This window comes from Impatiens glandulifera, chromosome 5 (genome assembly GCF_907164915.1).
Source record: "Impatiens glandulifera chromosome 5, dImpGla2.1, whole genome shotgun sequence".
NCBI classification, from domain to species: Eukaryota; Viridiplantae; Streptophyta; class Magnoliopsida; order Ericales; family Balsaminaceae; genus Impatiens; species Impatiens glandulifera.
The window spans coordinates 40,413,760-40,437,498 of record NC_061866.1 but is presented as its reverse complement, the minus strand read 5'-3'; the positions used below and the strand labels follow the sequence as shown (position 1 = coordinate 40,437,498).

At 30.5% G+C, this 23,739-nt stretch overlaps 3 protein-coding genes across 3 annotated transcripts; 1 reads left to right on the top strand and 2 right to left on the bottom strand.

Annotated features, from left to right (window-relative positions):
* Positions 1-82: 82 nt before the first annotated feature.
* On the bottom strand, positions 83-4,068 carry LOC124938015 (armadillo repeat-containing protein LFR). Its single transcript, XM_047478372.1, has 8 exons — positions 3,842-4,068; positions 3,480-3,649; positions 3,212-3,348; positions 2,866-3,125; positions 1,433-1,538; positions 1,212-1,350; positions 645-772; positions 83-551 (listed from the first exon to the last, which is right to left on the bottom strand). The coding sequence occupies exons 1-8, from the start codon at positions 4,032-4,034 to the stop codon at positions 296-298; spliced, it is 1,389 nt and encodes a 462-aa protein (XP_047334328.1). The 5' UTR covers positions 4,035-4,068; the 3' UTR covers positions 83-295.
* Positions 4,069-7,391: 3,323 nt separating this feature from the next.
* LOC124939342 (uncharacterized mitochondrial protein AtMg00810-like) lies at positions 7,392-8,372 on the bottom strand. The gene is made up of 4 exons (XM_047479824.1): positions 8,231-8,372; positions 7,979-8,095; positions 7,778-7,878; positions 7,392-7,658 (listed from the first exon to the last, which is right to left on the bottom strand). Exons 1-4 carry the CDS (start codon positions 8,370-8,372, stop codon positions 7,392-7,394), a joined length of 627 nt encoding a protein of 208 aa, XP_047335780.1.
* A 10,509-nt stretch (positions 8,373-18,881) lies between these two features.
* On the top strand, positions 18,882-19,778 carry LOC124939341 (agamous-like MADS-box protein AGL80). The gene has a single exon (XM_047479823.1). The coding sequence runs from the start codon at positions 18,882-18,884 to the stop codon at positions 19,776-19,778; it is 897 nt and encodes a 298-aa protein (XP_047335779.1).
* The last annotated feature ends 3,961 nt before the right edge of the window (positions 19,779-23,739 follow it).

Sequence of the window (23,739 nt, the reverse complement as noted above, 5' to 3'; positions counted from 1 at the left end):
TAAGAGTACAAAACTTCCACATTTTATTAATTTATATACTTGGTATTACCCTTTTCAAGAGCATTTTTAATAATACCATGAATTAAAGTTTATATCACTTTTTAAAATTTATTGAGCATTTATTTTTCCGAGACTTGTACTAATTTCTGCACTTAAAATTCAGAATTTCCAGTTCAACATGAGTAGTATTACATAGAAAGGAACAAATAATACTACATAAATCTCACTGAATATGTTTTCCTAATATATATATAGTTGCTATGTAGAAAGAGTAAACTTACAGTGTTTGTTTGGATTACATGCCCCAAATGCCCCGAGCCGTCGCCACTTTGCTGCTGGGCCGGGCTGTCAACTCATTCAATATCCTAGCAAACGTGTCGGAATATCTTCCATCAGACATAAGTATTTCCACAAAGGCATTCTCGTAGACAAGGAGCATCCCCCTATTCTGAGGCTCAGAAACTAGGCTCTCTAATATCAGTGCCGCTTTTCTACACACTTCTGGCACTGGATGTGGAGCCTTTATCACTTTTAGCAATCGATCAACCGCCCTGAATGAGTTATTATATGCAATACCCGCACCTGAGGACCTTTGTTTTTCCGATTTCAATGAAAGCTCAAATACAAAAGAAAAAGTAGCTTACCAACGCTCACTGGCAAGCTTCAAACGACAGTCCATGTTGACTTCGGCTAGGTGATAGAGTGCACCAACACCGGCTGCTTGAGCATCTGTAGCCGGTAAGCTCAAGATGTCAACCAGCCGCTTATAAATCTGCATTTTGTTTATCAAAAAACTCTCGAAACCATTAATATGAGCCAAATCTGAGCTTCTAAGGAGAAAAAGGTAAGTTCAATGTGGAATCAACTATCATGGTAGATTTCTGAGAGGAACAAAACCAGGACATGGCTCATCCTGTTGATCTGAGCCCTTTTGGGAATCATGGAGCTTTGTTTGATGTAGGTTTTGACTTTTTAAACATAATCCAATTTTTTAGGGGGGAAAAACATGTTTGATGGAAAATTGAATTATTTTGAGGTTATTTGGGTTAAATGACTCAAATATCCTCTGTATTTTATTATTTTTATGATTTGATTGTGATAAAGGGTGCTCTTCACTCTCTTTTTGTCTTTTTAACTTGATTAACTCATTACAATAATAAAAATAATAAAAATATTCATCAAAGGAAAAATATAAAGGGATAAGTGCTCACCTGAGAGCCAAATGGAAGAATAAAGGGTTCATTATCTGGATTAATAATCAGACGGCCAATTAGCTCGGCTGCTGCACAATGCCAGGCTTTTACGGAAGATCCAAGCATTCCCAAAATCGCTTTTACTGCACGTTTTTCCCTGAATTCTTAAAGAAAAACGAGTGAGAAACCATTTCCTATTCTCTTATTTGGAAGGCAAACGAGGATGTTCAAGGTTTTACGTTATCTTGATGAATGAAGGTTTTGCCGAACTAAAGATTCTGAGATCCAGCAAAGGGCAAATATTGACTATTGTCTCAAGGGCATTTGTGACAAGTTCCTCGTCCTCTGCAAGCAACAAACTGGTATGTAAGTCATCTAGGGAAAAGAAAAGGCATGAGAGGATGCAGAAAATAAGTTTCTTTCAATTCGCAAAGTTGATTAAAATTCAGCTACAAATTTTCTGGTTATCTATTGAGCAATTTAAGAACCTAATTCTATAAAAACATAAAAAAAAAATCATTTAAAATAATAATTTTTCCACATCCATAACTGAAACAAACCCTCATTTTGAACTAGACATAGTTCGTGAATCGTAAATCCACAAAATATCCATGTACAACAAGTGTGTCAAACAAATAAGACAGCAAAAAATGTGTTCAAATGTTCAACCATGTGTTAAATGAGAAGAATTAGCAGAAGCATGTTACATTATCCTTACTCAGTTTAACTTTCCTTTTCAAAGTTAGATAAATCTATCAATGATCAGGTGTGCCTATATCAGAAAACTATGACAAAGTGCAAATCAATTGCTTTAACTACCCAGACAGCACAATGCTCAAATATGATCCGATATCAAGTATAGAATTAATTAGAGAGAATCAAGGTACACTATTCAGAAAAATTAGTCTCAGAACCACATCTAACTGACAATTTCCTTCTTGAAGTTCAAAATCAGAGAGAAACTAAGAGATGAAGCATATATAACTGATATAACACAAAAACACTTTCTTTGTCACTTCCAGATTATTGTTTGAATTTAGATTCTAATGCATAGGATACAGACTCTTTGCAGAAAAAGGAAATGAAGAATAGTAAATTAAGATTGTAGAAGCTAAAACAGAATATATTGTTAATGTTTAAAAACTACAAGCTAAGTAGCACTGATACTCTGTAAAAAAAAATACGGCAAAATAGGTATAGTTGACTTTTTGTAGAGTTGACCAGTCCTATACGTTTGGATACGGCTAGGGCGCGTTTTTTTATACGTTTTGGTGGATGTTTCAAAAAATAAAAGTTTTAAAATCAAACTGAAAATATTAAAATTTTAGACTAAACTAAAATTAAACAAATTAACCCGAATTCTTTGACCTCCGCTGTCCGCGCTCGACAGCTGTCAAGTATCTATCTCTATTTATGTTAATATTAAATTTATTGATGAACATAAATTTATTAACATAATTTAATAATTTGCGTATCTTAAATGTATAGTATCCTATATTTTCAAAGTTTGTCATATCGCCTTATCCGTATTGTATTTGATATGATACCCATATCCATATACGTGCAACATAGACTACAAGCATACAACTCTATTGGCACATAGAAGAAAACTCTCTTTTTGTGTGGATAGGCAGTAGTAGCAAACATGAGACAAATATGCTTGAACACATACCAGTTATGTAGTCTTCAATGCACTGAAAAAGAGTTTCCAAACAATGACGATGCTGGCCCATTATGACTTCATTATCTGGCATGAATGAGAAATTGCGGATAATATTTGAAGCAGCAACAGCACATTGTTGCTTTTCGGCTCTACCTTCATCATCTAGACTGAAAAGACCATCTTCATCTGTCCAACAGTCCGAATGACGTTTTTGGCCTCCAGACTTAGACTGAGAGGCCTCCATCGCAGAAGAAACTGGTCCCACACCGCTATTAGAGTATGAATAAAAGAGCACTTCAATTTAGACTTCAAATCAGTGTAACACAACAATAATAAGTCAATAAATCAAACAAACCGTGGATTGGGATCTTTTGAGCTCAAAGCTTCATATTCATGTCCAAATCCTGTTACAGTGGAGTTCCCTCCCAATGACCTAACCCTTGGTGCTTTTACAAGTTCCTTTGGTAATGCAATATCACGCCAATCATCTATCTGCACGTGGTAAATAGAACCTCAACAAAAAGAAATAAGAACTTTTGAATCCCATTAGTAGTAGTAGTAGTACTTGTTATTGAGAAAATTGATTAAACTAAAAAGGGTCCAAAAGCAGCATAAAAACATACAACTTGAAGAAGGGCATCGAGCAATCCAGGTATTTTTGCTAGAGGAGTTGCCTCTTTCCGTACATCATCCTTTTCTTTGAAGGAAAGTAAAGTAAGGGTGTTCAATGCCCACGTCAATTCACTTTTTAATCCACTCTGAAGAGCAAGAACTATTCTTTTATTGTTTTGATCTGAAAATCGCAGAGAAACATAATGAATAACAAGAAGAAATATCCTCCTAGCATAATTGAGAAATTGTGCAATTGATATGTTTATGATAACCATGTGATGTACAGTCAATTGAAAATTTTAACAGATTACAAGGCATTAATGTAAAATTTATGGAAAAAAAATGAAAATCTAGGGTTTTTTTATGAAGAAACCTGCGAAGGAAGAATGAACTTGAAGAGATGGACCGAGGAGATTAGAAGGTGCGGCCGAGTCAGCTGAAACTGCGGCAGCTAAGGCGGCAGCGGCATTGTTTCCTCCGCTGCCAAATGGTCGTCCTCTTTTGGCCGCCGGCGGGGCCGAACTACCTGAAGCTCCACCTTGCTTTCCTTGTTCCCTCTTCTGCATTTTTTTTTCTCTTTCCTGTTTCTCTCTCTGTTTCTGTCTCTTCACTTAATAAATTAGCGTAGCCCAGTCAAGCTCAGCCCAAATCATTGGAAGGAGCCATTTACTTCCTTGTCATAGGCCCATCTAATTCCTATATAGAGAAAGAACAATATTAATGAAAGGATTCATAAATTTTGTTGAGTACATGTAATCTTGTAAAATTGTGACATATTTATTGGGTATACATACTCTTATAAAATTGTGTCATATTTATTCAAACGTAAAAGAAAATCTATTGATATTAAATTTTCGTCATATAAACATTATGTAGGTTTTTATTTATTTAATTTAGTCATCAAATTTACGGGAAATTTGAGGAAATGATCCCACTAATAGGTCTAATAGTCGATTGTGTGAACGCATAATTTAAATAGCGCTGGTGACCCTCTTTTCTTTTAATGACAATTATACTCTTGTGACGCAACCGGAATTTTTTTTTTATTTTTTTTTCAATTTTTTTTTTGTCTCGCGATTGCGTGACGCAACTTGGTCATTTTCGTCTAAAAAAATTCATAATTAAAATTTTTTAAAAAATAAAAAATTGCGAGGTTGCGTAACGCAACTGGGACATTTTCGTCCAAAAACAGTAAAAGGGATCACCAGCGTTTTTTTTTTTTAACCTCTGCATTTTCCGCATTTCACACCTTTTTGAGGGTCATCTCCTCAAATTTTCCGTCCCCAAATCTACACGACATCGTATCTTTTTTTATTTTTAAAAATAAGTACTTTTTAGATTTGAACTTAAAATCTGAAATTCCAACTAAAAATCTTACACTCCTAAGTTTTAAACCACTTTGCAACAATTATTTTAATAATACTATAATTATTTAACTTTTAATATTTTCAAAATAGTTATATTGCCTAAAGAGAAGGTTCAAGAAGAGGAGAACGAACAAAAATGAAAAGTTTGCTATTCATCCTTTTCCAAGGAAATTCTATACGATTTTATCATAGACGTGTTAACAGATAATAGAAGACGAGTGGAGATAAGCAACCGGAGATTGGGAATGAGGTTTGGATTGGGGCTGAGATTTGTTTTCTTGAAAAGGTGAGAATTGGAGATGGTGCTAAAATTGGAGTTGGCTCGATTGTTTTGAAAGAAGTGTTGCAAGAATGTTACAACATCAATTTAATCTGATCGAATAGACCAAGAAGAGACACGTCGATGATCAAGAAGTGTTGATTCAATTTTATTTTTCTTTTCTGTTTTATTTCCTGCATTGTAATTTCTGAACTTATTTCTTTTTTCACTTTGGCCCATGTCATTTTGGTCAACTCAATTCTGCAATTAAACTGCAATTCTAACCGAATATGTTTAGGATTCATTGGCCTACTTCTAATGTCGAATCAGAATCAACTAGGACAAGAATAAAGCATTGGGTCGAACTCTTCTTTGGTGTCAAGGTAATAGCTATGAACAGTCATCGACTCCCGGGAAATGGTAGAAGAATGGGACCTATTATAGGATATACAATGCATTACAGACGTATCAATCCTTCGTTCGAAATAGGTTATTGATTGAGAAATTCCGTCAATCAAATGTGATTCCAACTCCTTTGAGTGAGATTTTGAGAAGAGTTGCTCTTTGGAGAGCACAGTCCGATGAAAGTTGTAAGCTGTGTTCGGGGGAGTTATTGTCTATCGTTGGCCTCTATGGTAGAATCAGTCGGGGACCTGAGAGGCGGTGGTTTACCCTGCGGCGGATGTCAGCGGTTAAAAAAGATAATACAAAAAATAAATAAAACATCTATCAGAAGCAACTTCTATCCGACCTCTGTAACCATGTCTTTTTGTTCGCAGAAGCTTCTTTTGATCAAATTGAGGCTATCCAACCTTGTCTTATCTTTTATGTTACCACTCAGGCCAACTTAAGACCTGCTTCGATTGCTTCGATTTGGGGATAAAGACCCGACTGGTAGATTTCTTACATATTTCTTATGCATAATTTGATGAACAAACAGTGGATCCTTTTCTTTCTCTCATCTACTCATAGTTTCTCTTCACCTTCCTCTTCTCCGACAAGTTAGTCATTTCTTTCTCATCTAATTTTTATAAACATACGATGGTCAAACGCGACATCAATCGGATAATGAATCACTACGTGTGTCCATTGCATCGATCACTCAAACATTTGATGAAGGAAAAAGATGAATGGAAAGCAAAGTGTGTTTAAATGAAGAGAATCTTAGTTTTCTCTCTAGTAAAGAAGGCACAGATCGTTCAGACGAAACAGGTTCACCCTGAATAGACCCACAACGAGAAAAGTTGTATGTACCATCGACACGATTGATGAATGTTGATTTCCCAAAGTATGATGGTGTTGATGTAGAAGGGTGGCTTATTTCAGTATAGCAATTTTTCCAAGGCGATCGAACAACGGATGCGACTAATGTTGAAGTAGCACTGATTCACTTTTCTGGTTATCTAAGAACTTGGTATGTCTCTTACCTGCAGTCGAGAAATCCAATGGTAGCTCTTTCAGGTTTCAAGAAAAATTTACTATAACAATTCGGTCCTTCTTCTATGTGCGATACTCCAATTAGTTAGCTAATGAATTTAAAACAAACAGGAATAGTGCGCAACTATAACTTGAAGTACATGATTATCTCTCAAAAGTTAATTCATATGCATGAAATCTATGTTCTAGACTGTTCCTTAAGTGACTATAAAGGTGAAATCTAAAATGCAGTTAGATCCCTTGAACCAGAATCTTTGAATGCAATTATGGCTATGGTAGTAGCAAAAATTCAAGAGGTCACCTATTGTTGTCTTATGACTAATGGTCACTCACTTGTATAGCCCTGATCCTCCTTTATTACCCACAATTGAATCATGAAAAATATTAATTATCCAATGATAGCCACGCCAATATTAGTTATAAAAGTAGTTGATAGTACCAATCTGTTGAGTGAGGGTTGTTGTTAATGATAAAATAAAGAGAGAAAGGTTAGGTTTCTTATTAGCAAATATAAAATAAATTGAATATAATGAAAGAATTTATATAGTTAGTACAATAGACTGAAATACCCTTAAGTGCTAATAGACTAAAATACCCTTAAGTGTTAATAAATATAATAAAACTAATATATCTAATATCCCCTCTCAAACTCACTATGCAACAATAATATGCATTGAGAGTTTGTCAGTCAGAAAACGAAAGCGCGGAGTCGAATGCGCTTTAGTAAATATATCAACAACCTGCAAGGAGGAAGGAACGAATGACAAAGTGATGATGTGAGTCTGTAGATGATGACGAGTGACATGACAATCAATCTCGATATGTTTGGTTCGCTCATGAAAGACAGAATTCCGTGCAATCTAGATAGCACTTTGATTATCACAATGTAGCGGAGTAGAGTGAGAAAGAGAAATACCCATATCAGTATGTAATCTACATAACCAAACAATTTCACAAGTAGTTGAGGCCATGGCACGATACTTAGCTTCTGTAGAAGACCGAGAAATGACATCTTGTTTCTTGCTCTTCCATGAAATAAGCGAATCACCGAGGAAAATACAATATCCAGTGGTCAATTTGCGGTCCGTAGGATCACCATCCCAATCCGCATCAGAGTAGGCACACAACTATAATGAAGATGTGGAAGGAAACATGAGACTATGAAATTGAGTGCCCCGAAGATACCTAAGAATACGAAGAATAGTAGTCCAATGAATTGTAGTAGGGCGGTGACAAACTGACTAACCACATGAACTACATGCGCAATGTCTGGGCGAGTTACATTAAGATAAACTAAGCTGCCAACAATGGTACGACTCCAAAGGAGTGCCATCGGACAGAGAGTATCTAACATTGGTCTCAAGAGGTGTATCAACAATTCGGTTGTTAGTTAGTCGAGCACGCTCAAACAAATCAGCAATGTACTTATATTGAGATAAGAGATAACCTTTTGGAGAATAAGCTACCTCAATTCCCAAAAAATAACGTAGCATGCCCAAATCTTTCATAACGAATGAGTGTGATAACTCATACTTCAATGATTCAATACCATCATGATCATCACCTGTTATAATCATATCATCCAACATATAAGGATAGAAGAATGTGTCCTACTATTGTACGCTTGACAAATAAAACCGAATCATGGTGACTAGGAAGAAAGCCAAGCGAAATGATCACCATAGAGAATTTTTCAAACCAGGCACGTGGTGCTTGTTTAAGACCATAAAGAGCTTTGTGAATATTGCAAACTTCACCAAGTTGATGAGGAACACCCGGGGAGGCATAATATAAACCTCTTCATGAAGGTCACCATTCAAGAAAGCATTCTTCACATCCATTTGATCGATTTTCCATTACAAACCGAAGCAACAACAATCAAAGTGCGAACAGTTGTCATTTTCGCAACAGGAGCAAATGTTTCCTCATAATCCATGCCATATTTTTTAGAATAGCCTTTAGCAACAAGTCGAGCCTTGTATCGCTCAATGAAACCATTTGATTTTGTTTTAATCTTGTAGATCCAACGAGCCAATGGAATGTTTTCCAGACGGTAGTGAAACCAAATCTCATGTATGAGTCTGATGTAAAGCAGAGTCTGATGTAAAGCAGAGTCTGATGTAAAGCAGTAAGTTCCTCAGACATAGCAGTCTGCCAAAGGAGATCGCGAACTGCCTCCTTATAGGATGAAGGCTCAGAAAAACGATGAACAGAAGTGACAAAGGAAGCAAATGAAGTAGAATAAGAGGAGTACTTAAAATCGGGAAGTTTAGTAGACTTATGAATGCGAGTGGAGTGACGGGGAGGAGGATCCACAATCTCATCCGACAATTGGGTGATCGTAGGAGAAGGGACATGGGAGGTGGATGTATCGTGAACCAAAGTATCAGATAGACTAGGAAGAGGATTCACAATCTCATCCGGAATTTGGGTGGTCGTAGGAGCAGGAACATGGGAGGTGGATGTATCGTGAACTAAAGTATCAGATATATATTCATCGGGCTTAGTGTCAAAGGGATCAATACGAACTAGATCTGCTTGGGTCATATGATTTGAACTAGCGGGAACAAAGAAGAATGAAATAAGCTCTAAAAATACAACATGACGCGAAACATATAATTTTTGACTAACTCGATCAAAACAACGATACCCTTTTGAACAACACCATAACCCAGAAAGACAAATAAGGCAGATCGAGGAGACAACTTATTACGTTCAACATGTGGTCGAAGGACAAAACAAAAATACAACCGAAAACAAGCAAAGAGGAATAATCAGGTGAATGACCATATAATTTTTCAAAAGGGGACAAACATGAATTATTAGATATTTGGGATTCTATTGATTAAATGAGCAGCGGTAAAAACTACTTCCCCCAAAACACACTAGGAACCTCGGTTGATAGCATAAAAGAACGAGATGTTTCAACAAGATGACGATGTTTTCTTTCAGTCACACTAGGAGTGTCAGTACATGAGATTTGGTAAATTGTACCATCAGAGGCAAGTAACTGAGAGAAATCATTAGAAGTGTATTCACCTCCCAAATCACACCTAAAACATTTAATGACAGAAGAATGTTGGGTTCTCACAAGAGCTCGAAAATTGGTGACTATAGTAAGAAATTCAGACTTGTGTTTCATTAGATAAACCCAAATATAACGAGTGAAGTCATCACAAACAAAGCATAATATCGAGAACCTCCTTTAGAAGAAACATGAGAAGGTCCCCACACATCAGAATGCACGAGATCAAATGGAGCAATGGAAAAAAAAAAACATTTTTATAAAAAGGCAATGCTGAAAATTTAGTCAATTTGCAACCACTACAATCTGAAATGTCATGACTTTCTAAACTACCCAACACTCCAGTATACACTAAAAACTTTAAACGAAATCCAGAAACAAGACCCAAACGAGAATGCCAATGGTAAAATTCCGAAGATGGATTATTCAAACGAAATGATGACAAGTCAATGCTGGAGGCAGCAACATCTGATACTTTGAATTCATCTAAAACATAAAGTTCTCCTTTCCTATAGCCCGTCCCACTCACCTTTTGTGATTGTGGGTTTTTAACACAACAATTAGAAGAAGTAAACAAAACTGTGAGACCAGAATCACACAATTGACTAACAGATACAATGTTTACAGAAATACGGGGAATATGGTAGGCATTTGGGAGAGAGAAACATGATGTATGTACTGAACCAATTCCTTCCAATGGCATTGGAGTACCATTGCCAGTCATGACAGAAGATGGTGGAACATAATTGACTTACACAAATGAGTTAATATTATGAGACATATTATTAGATGCACCTGAATCTAATATCCATAAGAGAGACGATTTACCTGAATTATCAGATGATGACAAACCTTAATGAAATGAGGCGGACATGGCATGTGACTGTGAAGAGATGAACTACTTAAACTGCTCAAACTTCTCAAACATATATGGATCCATGGTTAGAGCAGTAATTGTATTACCAATATCAAACGAGTACAAATATTCAATGACAACCCAAATACAACAACACAAATATTTACAAAACTATGTAAGGACATGGTTTAACCAACCCAAAATCAGCAACAACAAATATTGCACGACACAACACGACACGACACGAATATAAATCTCCAACAATAAACCAAATACATCAGCACAAATATGGCACGAAACGACACGATGTGACACGACGCAGCACGACGCAACATGAATACAGATACCAAAAACGACAATACAAATACAATAACATGAATATGGCACGACGCGACACGATGCGGCACGACGCGACACGATGCGGCACGACGCGACACGATGCGGCACGACGCGACACGATGCGGCACGACGCGACACAAATACAAATTTCCAAACTAAATTAGCTAGAGTAAAAGGAAGCGAAAACGAAAAATACCATTGATAGTTGCAGACTCAAACACCAAATTCAAATCGAAAGATGTAGATTTAATGAATTAGGTTGAACAAAGAGAATCCATAAATGGAGGCTCTAATACCATGATAAAATAAAGAGAGAAGTGCTAGAATTTCTTATTAGTAAACATAACATAAACTGAATTTAATGAAAGAGTTTATATAGTTACTGATTACAATAGACTGAAATACTCTTAAGTGCTAATAGACTAAAATACCCTTAAGTGCTAATAAAAATAATAATACTAATATATCTAACCGCCAAAACCTGAAATTAATTATGAATGAAGAATAATATCAAGCTTATATGAAAATATTACCGATGTACAATTATGATATGGTGTTAGACATTGAGTGACTTATTACTTTAGGGCCCTCATCGTGGGATTTAGAAAAGCTTACACTCGAATTCGTCAAAAAGGGAACGAGAAAGTACCTGCAAGGAGTTGATTAAACAAAAATTAACATACTGGAAGGAGAAAATTTACCTAAATTATTGTTAAAATGAAACAAAACAACATTAGTAAAATTGAGTAATGTACAAGATAACAGTGGACAATTTTTTGCAATTTCAGTAATGAGTTTCCATGGAGCTCCTGAAGAACTAAGTCAAATCTTAGTCAAATATGAAGACCTGTTTCAGAGACCATCTGAATTGCCTACCGCTCGCAAACATGATCATCAAATTACTCTTAAAGAGGGAACAAAACCGGTGTGTATTTGTTTTTATAGATACCCAACACTATAAAAAAAAAATAGAGATTGAAACCATGGTAGATGACATTATAGATAAATGAATAATTCAACAAAGTCATATTACTTTTTCTACTACAAGAGTCTTGGTATGGAAAAAAGATTTTACATGTAGACTTTGTATAGATTATCGATTGTTGAATGCAGCTAGAATTAAGGATAAATTTCCAATACCGAACATATTAAAGAACTCTCGAAGAGGTTCATGAGTCCAATTTTTTTTTCTAAATTGGATCTTAGGTTGGGCTACCATCAAATTCGTATGAAGGCTACTGACTGTCATAAAACTGTTTTTTAACGCACGAAGGGTTATATAAATTTATGGTGATGTCGTTTGGATTAACGAATGCTCCATCCACCTTCCAAAAATTAATGAATTAAGTGCTTAAGTTGTACTTAAGGAAATTTGTCTTAGTGTTTTTTTTATGATATTCTCATATACAATCCCAACTAGAAAGAACACTGACATCTTTTAAAATAGATTAGACTGTGGACACTCTGAGAACTCACACTCTATTCCTTAATAGGGAGAAATATGAATTCGGGTGTAACCGTGTAAACAAATATCATACATGTAACATACAATAACTAAGGAAGGAGTGGCTGCAGATCCGGACAAGCTAACTACAATATAAACGTGGTCTACCCTACCCCTACATTTGTCAAGCAACTTAGAGAATTTTTGGGTCTTACGGAATACTATTGAAGGTTCATATGTGGTTATGAGTTGATTGCACAACCGCTCAGGAACTTGTGAAAAAAAGAGAGAATTTGGTTGGACTAATGAAGTAGAGTTGGAATTCATAAAGCTTAAATAGTTAATGGTTAGTCCGTCTATCTTAGCTTTACTAGACTTTTGCTATTCTCTTTGATGTTGAGACTGATGAAAGTGGGAGTGGAGTCGAGGATGTTTTCATGTAGAACAATAAACCGATTGCATTCATTAGTAGGGTCGTTCCTAGCACCAAGGGCCCTTCTTCTACATACGAGAGGGAATGTTAGTACTTACCTTTGCGGTGGAGAAGTGGATGCCCTATTTACGATATAAACATTTCGTTGTTCGGACATATCATGAATCGCTTAAGCATCTTCTTGAACATAGGGTGCAAACGCCAGTCCAAGAAAAATGGCTCTATAAGCTTATGGGTTACGACTTCACAGTATAGTTCATCAGAGGTAAAGACAATGTGGTAGCCGACGCACTATCTATAAGGAATGTCCGAAGTATAATATGCAAGTCTCTCTGTTTACCATTCTTGTAATTAAGAGAATTAATCAAACATGAAATGCATACCCAAATCTAAGTAGCATCAATAAAGATTTACAATAAGATGAAGATTCTCACCCGAGTTATACTTTCATTGACGGGACTTTGAGGAAGAAAGTAAAAATGGTGATGGGCTTCGATCAAGAACTGTGAAATATCCTAATGGCTTATATGCACTCAAGTCTTGTGGGTGGCCACTCAGGGGTGTTAGTCCTATACATTGAATATTGAACAACACTAATTGGATAAGATTGGTGCATCGCAAAATTCGTAGATATGTACTTATTAAATTTGTTAATATATATATAATTAAAGTGTATACCTAATTTATACATAATTATCAAATTTGTTAATGTATACATAATTTATAAATAATATAAAATAAAAAAAAATCGTAGATACATAAGGAATAAATGTTATCCAATTTTTAATATATATATATATAATTAAAGTGTATTTCATCATATTATTTAATTTAAATCAGATACTCCAATAAGATACTTAAAACAAAAATAATTTTTAAACCATGACAACATTTAAAAGTCGGAATACATTACAATGATAGTGTATGAATTTCAATTTTACTAATTATCTTTAATGTTATTGTCCAATTATTTAAAATTATAGTTAATTTTTTGTTATTAGGTATATCAGATGAAACCAAAATATGTGACATTTACAAATTGGTCCACTTTTTTAAGGCGGAGTATGTTATATTATAAAAGAGAGTATGCTAAATGAAATTAATTTAATTTACAATTTTTCAAATATGTGTGCTTAGTTAGTTTTTGGGTTATATGTTTGTAATTGTTATGTTAGATATAATTTATGAGTTTTACAATGTTTAATGTCAAGTACATATCACTCAATGTTTTATGAAGTTTGATTGGGTCATTGATGCTGACATATTGTCGAATAAATGTGATACGAATAACATTTTACTTAAATGTAATAATATATCTTAGTAGAACCATAGTATAATAATTAGTTGCAGTATCCTAAATTTTATATTTACCACTAGATTACATTGAATTGGGATTATATTAGCGTATAGGTTAAAATATATATGATAGTAGAGAGAGTATAGGCCGGTCTGATAAGCCTTAAAATTTTGGAGGCCCTATTCAAATTTAAATTTTGGGGCCCTAAAATAGTAAAAAAAATAAATTTTAATTTTAATTAATAAAATAAAATATAAATAATTAATATATTATAATACGAGACTTAGATAAAAAAAAGTTATTTTTATAATATATATTTAATATTAAAGGAGAAAAAAGAGGAAAAAATAATATTAATAATATAATATTATTAAATATAAAAAAATGGAGGCCCTATAAAAGTGGGGGGCCATATGCAAGTGCATTGGTTGCCTTACCCTACGGTCGGCCCTGTGTTAATATAAAATTAATTTATTTTATTTTATCTATTTTGTTATTACTTATTTATTTTTTATTTTGTGGTGTTATTAATGTTAAATTGAAGGTAATATAAAGTTTTATAATTAATTTTATATTTAATTTAATTTTATTGTAGTTTCGAGATTTGTTCTTTCGTTGGTGATATGTGCTTGAATGATCGAATTTTTATTCAGTCGCGTTGTAATATTTGGTGTATAAAAAAATCAATGTGTTTATCGATTTTGTTAGTATTAATAGCAGTGGTATTGTATAAGATTTATAAAATATGTTTTAACTTTAATGGCTTTGTGATAAAGTTTAATTTGAATATATTTTATGATAACAGATGATTGACTATTTTATTTTAAGTATATTTTATGATAATGAATGATTGATTATGTTATTTGTTTTAGATATATATTTTGAATTTATTTTGGTTTTATATTTAGTTTTATTGTATTTTATTTGAATATAATATAAATATAATTATGTAAAAATTAAAATGATAAAATATAAAAAATTAAATTTTGCTACATATATTCCATAAATAAGTTGTGAACAAATAGTAGGAATGAATGTTGAAAATAATTAGAAAAAATTTATTATTATGTAGAAAATTTTGTCAAAATTTTCAGCTAAAATATTGTTGCAAACTCTGTAGCAATATTTAAAATATATAAATTCGAAATTTCATTGCAAAAACATTTCGATTAAATGCTTATTTGTCAGAGTATTTACGACACACATATTTGCGAAAAATTATTTATATGAAAAAACCTTGCAAGTTATATATTCGTCGCAAATCACGTTAATAATTTTGTATAGTAAATAAACTCTCTAAATAAATTCAAATAATAAGAATGATTCATAAAAGATAAAAAAATTTAGTGGAATTTGTCAAATTATGATAACTTCGTGTGTATATATATATATATATATATATATATATATATATATATATATATATATATATATATATATATATATATATATATATATATATATATATATATATATATATATATATATTTATTTATTTATATTAAAATCACTGTAAACTAATAATGTTGGGACTGATATATTTTAATAATTCCGGAGAAGACATTTGTGAGTTTCGTGAGCTTGAGAACTTGATTACGGGTATGCATTATCGGCATAAAATGGATATGAATCACTTGCTAGATTATCCTAGTGAAAATAATGAATGTTACGAGGTTAAAAACATTGAATAAATTGTGGCAGATACCATTCAAAATCCGGTCGATGACAAAGTTAAGGATGATTCAATAACTTTGGAATTGGTCACTCGGAAAGAAGCATTGTAAGCGACAACAACTCTTCACAACTTTTTGTTGCAATACAAGAAGACAATGCCCAAACTCCTAAGTGCAATGAGGAAATTTAAAGATAAACTCAATACTGATTGGAATTTCAAAAAAAAAGTGACTATAGATTATTTTTACTAAACAATCTTAGAATTTGGAATCTTTTTATTAATTTATAATTTCGTTGGGACCAATATGTATACTCAGATTTCAAAAAAGTTATTATCTTCTTATTTTATCGATTGAGGTCCAATTTTGTACTCGTCCAAGTTGGGATTGGACAAATTACTAATTTTATCGAGGTTATTAATTTATCGAGTATTAATTTATAGAAATTTTACTGTATATAATTAATTAATTAATATTTTATCATAATTTTTTAAGATAATTAACTTACTAAGGTAATTCAAATGATAATAGTGTCTGAAAAACAAAGGTCACGACGATTTGATTATCAGTTAATAAATCATAAATTGAAGTGGATTTATGGTTGTGAAGGATGATGCTAGTTTTTTACATTAAAAAAATACTTAAGATAATTGTTTTTGTATAAAAAAATTTAATTATTAAATTATTTTTAAGTATTTAGTGCTTGATTTTTTTTTATTAATAAAAGAAGTTTACATCATAAATTTGTTTAAAAAACTAAATATCACAAGTTTAATTCTCACTAAAGATATTTTAATGTGGAGTATGGTCATGCTCATTACTCAGGGTCGTATTAGCTTCTCGAATTAACAAAATTTACATTATTTGCTAAATTTAAATTTTAATTTAAATATTGACGAGACATTTAATTGATTATTTTAAATTTTCAAGTTAATGAGAAATTTATTTTAAATTTTTTTATTAGTAAAATGAAGATCGTCTACGTCACACACGTAACATTGACCAACCAAAGTGCGCCACGTAACTTTTGGTTTTGTAGAATGATATTTTGTTAAGCGTTTGTATATATATATATATATATATATATATATATATATATATATATATATATATATATATATATATATATATATTAGAGAGATTTTTCTAGGGTTTTGTAGCCGCCGCCTCATTTGTCTATTGATTTACCAGCAAAGTCGATCTATCTTTTTCTGTTGGACCGTACTAATATCATTCCACAAATCGGAGAAGAACTAAGGATTCGATGAAAAATCACCCTTTGTCATGGGTCCTAGCATCTCGGGCTCCACACCTAGTTGATATTGGCATTCAAAGGTAAGTTTGTGCTTTATATAGATGTTTCTATGGTGGTTGGATCCAGTTTGGTGTTAGGATAAGAGATACCCATAATATTGGTTTTCTTTATATCAGTTATCATTTCATGTTGATTCATTAAGATGTTGACTGTTTTTGTTAATTAATTTTGGAAGATTAAGTTTTTGTATTTTTTCGTTGGTGTTGTTAGTGGTCTTCATGTCATAATGCTACAAAAGAGATAATTTGATATAATTATAGAGTAACTTGGTACATTGTTACAAATGAGTTACTTGGTTAATTGAAGATAGATGTAGTATTATTTGACTACATAATGGATGATTGATTACAAGAGGGTTAATTGAGTAATGGTAGTTTTTTTTCAACAAAGGGTACATGTTTATGGGGATAGAAATGTCTTCATGTCTACAAAAGAAATAATTGGATACAATTGCACACGAGTTAATCCGTAAATAGGTTACTTGGTTAATAGGTCTGCTTGGTTATTATAGATCTTAAATATTTAGGGTTGCTTGGCTATTATAAATTTTAATTATATAGGGTCTTTGGCTACAACAGGGTTAATTGAGTTAAAAAAGTGTACTTAGTTTTTTTCTAAAAAAAGTATAAGCTTATGGGAGTTACAAAGGGGCTTCTTTTCATCATGGCTAGAAAAATGAGTAATTTTATACAATTACAAAACAAAGTTACCATAACAATTGGTTACAAATGATTTTGTTAATTGAATATAGAGGGTTACATGGCTATAATGGATTTTTGATTAGACAAAGTGTTTGGCTACAAAAGTGGTTAAGATTTACCACCTTCTTCATGATTCATGGGGTTTTGGGGTGCTTGATTAATCTTTGGAATATTTTTTTTTTGATTTTTTTTTTGAAGTACACTTTATTATTATCAAAATAAAAAAAGTTGTCTTTGAGTTACGATTTATCGTAAAAAAATGTTTGAAATAAAATTCTGATTTATAAAAAAAAATACTTATTAATTTACAGAAGATGAGTGATAACATACATTTTTTTTTAATAAATAAGTTTGAAGTTATATTTATGTTATTATACAAGGTAATATTTTCTATAGAATTATTAGAATATATGAATATTTTATTAATTTTCTATAAAAACCTTTATTTGTAAAATTCAATCAAATATGGGAATAAAATATGAAAGATTTTATTTTATTATACTTTTCCTTATTTATAGAGCACTCTTTTCTTTTAATAAAAATAATAATCACAAAAGGAATCACTTTTTATGGTAGTAAATTTTTTACAATATTGATGAAATCTTATATATATGAATTAATTAATTTTATTAGTTTTAGTTAACTATCATGATGACAATAGTTACATAGGGATACTATAATTCACCATCTTACAGAATATTTTCCATTCAAAGTAATTTTTTAGATTTTTTCAAAGTAATTTTTTTAGATTTTTAATGAACTTATATATATCCTCTTATTAATTAATTAAAAACAAATATTAAATAAATATTTCAATTTTAAATACAAAATGACATTAAAAATTAATTTTCTTCTAAAACTATTTTATGTTTATGGATAAAAATTGTTTGTATTGAGAGAATGTAATTATTTAAAAATAAAAATATTGTGTCAAAGGAATATTACCGTTATAATCCAAAAGAAGAAATATTTTAATTAAAAAAAATTTGATTTTATATCATAATTATTTATTTAATCTACCATCATAATATAGAAATTTAGCTCTTATAGTAGTAAATTTTACACAGTTAATTACAAAATCTACGAATTAAATTTTGAAGATTTGGTTAGCACATTGATTATGATGTATCTAAAGTAAGAGTCTTTCAAACAAAATTTTATCAATTTTTTTCTAAAAAAACCTATATAAGGAGAGTTCTAGCCTAACAAATTCACAACACATTTGAAAAAAAAAATAGTTTCTTATCCAATCTCTTTTAGAAACACCATGACTAAAAGCAGCGGCATTAGAAAGAAGGTCAAACTTTCTTATATTCTCAATCGCACTGTGAGAAAAACTACATTCAAAAAGAGAAAAGTTTGTATTGTGAAGAAATTAGATGAACTCACTACTCTATGTGGAGTTGAGGGGTGTGTGATCATCTATAGTGAATTTGATTCACAACCTGTTGTATGGCCATCCATAAATGAAGTCCGGAGACTTATTACGAAGTTTCTAAATTTTCCGAAGATTGATCAAGGGAAACGTAAGGTCAACCAAGAGACCTTCACAAGGCAGAGGATTGAAAAGGTAGAAGAGAAGCTGAAAAGATTACAACGGGAGAATCGTCTTAAAGAAATAACCTATATCATGTTTCAATCCATGATAAGCCCACAAAGTGCACTGTCAAATTTGAATGTGGAGGGTTTTGAGTACTTGGCTAGTGTTGCTAGCCAAAACTTAATGGAGGTTGAAAAGTTGATGGAGATCCGTCGGAGGGACTCCTCTTTCAATCCTCCTCCTCAATTTAATGCCAGTGGGAGTGGAGTTGGTGGTAGACAGCATCTTGTTGTAAGCCAAGATGTACATCATGGGAGGTTTGGTTCTTCTATGGAGCCCAACATGATCACGTATTCTCCTCTTCCTCCATTCATGGAGTTTCTGACTCCCAATATGGGATTTGAGCCTCATCCTATGAACTTCCAACCTACAAACATGATGTTTGAGCCTATAAATGTAGATTATCAATATGCAAACATGGGGTTCCAGCCTCTTCCCAATATGGATTTTCAACCGGCCATAGAATTTCAGCCTCTGCTCACTGATTTCCCTCAAAATGACTTGCCTGACATGGATCCCAACATGGGCATGCCTGACCCGAGCGACCTGCCCCCATTTCCTTGATAAATCCGACATAGGCCCACATGACCCTTCCTAGGGAATGTATTCTTTAATATGAATCTTTTTTTTTTCTCTTTTCTATTTTCTGTTAATCTTTTTTCAGTCCCATTATCTTTCTTTAATATAATTTACTTTTGTTGTTGAAGTTTTTTTTATTATATATGTTTTATTTGATAATTTTTTTAAAAATAATATATTCTCTTAATAACTAATAAAATGAATTATAATTTTTATTTAGTAATAATAACATAATAAATTATAATAATAATATTTATGAATGATTTAAAATATGGTACTGTTACTTTTTTTATATTTGAATACATATATATTACTAGTATTTATTTAATTTATATTTATTAGATTAATTAATAATTTTAAAATTTCAATACAAAACTATAATAAGAATTTTAATTTTTAGTTTTGTAATATTTGACTTCATTATAATTAAACAATTTTATAATATATAGAAATATTAAAATATATATATATATATAATTAATGTTAAATTTATTAATTTAAATAAATTATCCAAAAAGTAAGTATTTAATAACCAATATATATTGAGAATTCTTTGAGCTGAATCTAATAAAATTAAGTATTTTATATATAAAAAATATAATCTTCAGTTAAATACATAGTGAACTTGTAATGAGGATGAAAATTTCAAAATGTGTAATGCAGATCATGAGTTATAAAATTTGAATGTTAAAAAATATAAAGTTTTAAACTAGCTAGTTAGACATTTATTGAGTAGTAAAAGATCTAGTAATACATTAATGATTAAATTTAAATTTATTTATTTTATTAATCAAACTAGAATATTGCTAGTTACTTTGTTAAAATATCATATTATATATGTTTAAAAAATATAATGATATAAAATTAAAAAAAAAAATAGTTTTATAAACAAAAATAAATAAATGAATCCAATCATCCCTCTCAAACTTTTTTTAAAACAAAGAAAAATTAACAAATTTGATTGTCCTCTCTCAGTATAAACAAAATTGTTTTGACACACACTAAAAAAAATTAATTTATATATTAATGTAATAAATTAAATTAATTAAGATAAGATTTTATCAGAAAAAATACAAAATAGAAAGTTTGCAATGGATCAGGTGATAATATAATATTTTATTTGTACTAAGATTTTTAACTCTCAATGATGGTAAGCCGATGGGAGATCATTGAAAAAAAAAATAAGTTAATTAAAATTTGTGTAAAATAAATTTAAAAATATTTTTTTGTATTTAAAATTTAAATTAAAATAATTAAAATAATTTTTTTAATCTATGAATTAAATCATTGAAAAATTAGTAACATGTGATAAAACTTATTTAAAAATATTCAAATATTTAAAAATATTTAAATTATAATATATGATATATTAAAGAGCTCCAAATTTTTTGATAATTTATACCAATATTAATATCACCCTAATAAAAAAACACATTAAATAATTTAAAAATTAAAACATACTAAAAAAAGAAAACTCATTTTTATCATTATCTAGGACTAATTTCATTTAATCACGAGCATACAAATTCTAAGTTATTGATGTAACAATTCAATATCAACTTTTTAGTGAAATATTTCCCTAAATTCAAATATATTCTTCCTTTGATTTTAATAATAAATATATGGACACTTATAATTCATAATATATAAAATACATTTTTTTTAAATTTATTAACTTATCACAACTTAATATATATATATATATATTTAAATTAATTAATAAAGTGATCCACGTGGTCAAATGTTCACTTGGCAAAATGTCCACTTGTACAAAAAAAAAAATAATAATAATAATAATAATAACACATATTTGGACAAGTGGATATTTAGCCAAGTGAACATTTGGCTAAGCAGGGATACTTGATGAATGTAAGTTAAGTTTGGTCAAATCATGCAATTAACGCGTAAGCGAAAAACATATTAAGTTACATACTTTCAACCTTTGCTTAATTCCTTAAACCTTCTTCTATGATTTTTCTTTGGTACTTCTAGGTTCTTATTTTTCTCTCTTACATGATGTATAAGACTTCATGAAAAATGAGCTTAGGGATCTTTTATATACAAACCATGGAAGCAATCTAGAAACTTCTCCCCATCAATAAAGTTACTACTATGTGTTATTTCCATGTTTGTACAAGTGAACATTTAGCCAAGTGAACTTTGGCTACTCAAATATGACATGTGAACCACTTTATTAATTAAATTAAACATGATATAATTAATTTAGAAAATAAAACTAACATTCTCCCACTTGGTCCATATGTCATCATAATAATTACCATAAGAAGCAAAGTAAATGAATCATGGCGATATGTCCTCTAGAATAAGTATTATCTTCCATGTATTACGATAATCATTTGCCAGATTATCCTTGTGAAAATAATGAATGTTACGAGGTTCAAAGCATTGAAGAAATTGTGGCAGATACCATTCAAAATTCGGTCGATTACGAAGTTGAGGATGATTCAATAATTTTGGAATCGGTCACTCGGAAAGAAGCATGGCAAGCGGCAACAACTCTTTATAACTTTTTGTTGCAATATAAGAAGAAAATGCCCAAACTCTTAAGTGAAATTGGGAGATTTAAAGATAAACTTAATATAGATTTAAATTTAAAAAAAAAAAAAACAAGTGACTAGATTATTTTTTAGTAAATAATCTTAGTATACTCAGATTTCAAAAAAGTTATTATCTTATTATTTTATTGATTGAGGTCCAATTTTGTACTCGTCCAAGTTGGGATTGGACAAATTATTAATTTTATCGAGGTTATTAATTTATCAAGTATTAATTTATAGAAGTTTTACTATATATATATATATAATTAATTAATCAATATTTTATCATAAATTTTTTAAGATAATTAACTCACTAAGGTAATTCAAATAATAATAGTGTCTAAAAAAACAAAAGTGTATGGTCTTTGGGGTGCTTGGCTATTATAGATCTTAATTATAGGGTTAATTGAGTTAAAAAGTGTACTTAGTTTTTTTCTATAAAAAATAAAAGCTTAAGGGAGTTACAAAGGGGCTTCTTGTCATCATGACTACAAAAGGAGTAATTTTACACAATTACAAAAGAAAGTTACCATATCAATTGGTCACAAATGATTTGGTTAATTGAGTATGAGGGTTACTTGGCTATAATGGATTTTTTTTATTAGACAAGGCATTTGGCTACAAAAGTGGTTAAGATTTACCACCTTCTTCATGATTCATGGGGTTTTGAGGTGTTTGATTAATCTTTGGAATATTTTTTATTTGTTTTTGTTCATATATAAGTACACTTTATTATTATCAAAATAAATAAAAAATTTGTCTTTGAATTACGGTTTATCATAAAAAATTATTTGAAATAAAATTTCGATTTATAAAAAAAAATACTTATTAATTTACAGAAGATGAGTGATAACATACTCTTTTTTTTTTAAATAAATAAGTTTGAAATTATATTTATGTTATTATACAAGGTAATATTTTCTATAAAATTATTAGAATATATGAATATTTTGATTAATTACCTATAAAAAATCTTTATTTGTACAATTCAACCAAATATGGGAAAGAAATATGAAAGATTTTATTTTATTATACTTTTCCTTATTTATAAAGCACTCTTTTATTTTAATAAAAATAATAATCACAAAAGGAATCACTTTTTATGGTAGTAAATTTTTTACAATATTGATGAAATCTTATATATAGATATGAATTATTTAATTTTATTAGTTTTAGTTAACTATCATTGATGACAATAGTTACATAGGGATATTATAATTCATCATCTTACAGAATATTTTTCATTCAAAGTAATTTTTTAGATTTTTAATGAATTTATATATATCCTCTTATTAATTAAAAGCAAATATAAAATAAATATTTTAATTATAAATACAAAATGACATTGAAAATTAATTTTCTTCTAAACTATTTTATGTTTATGGGTT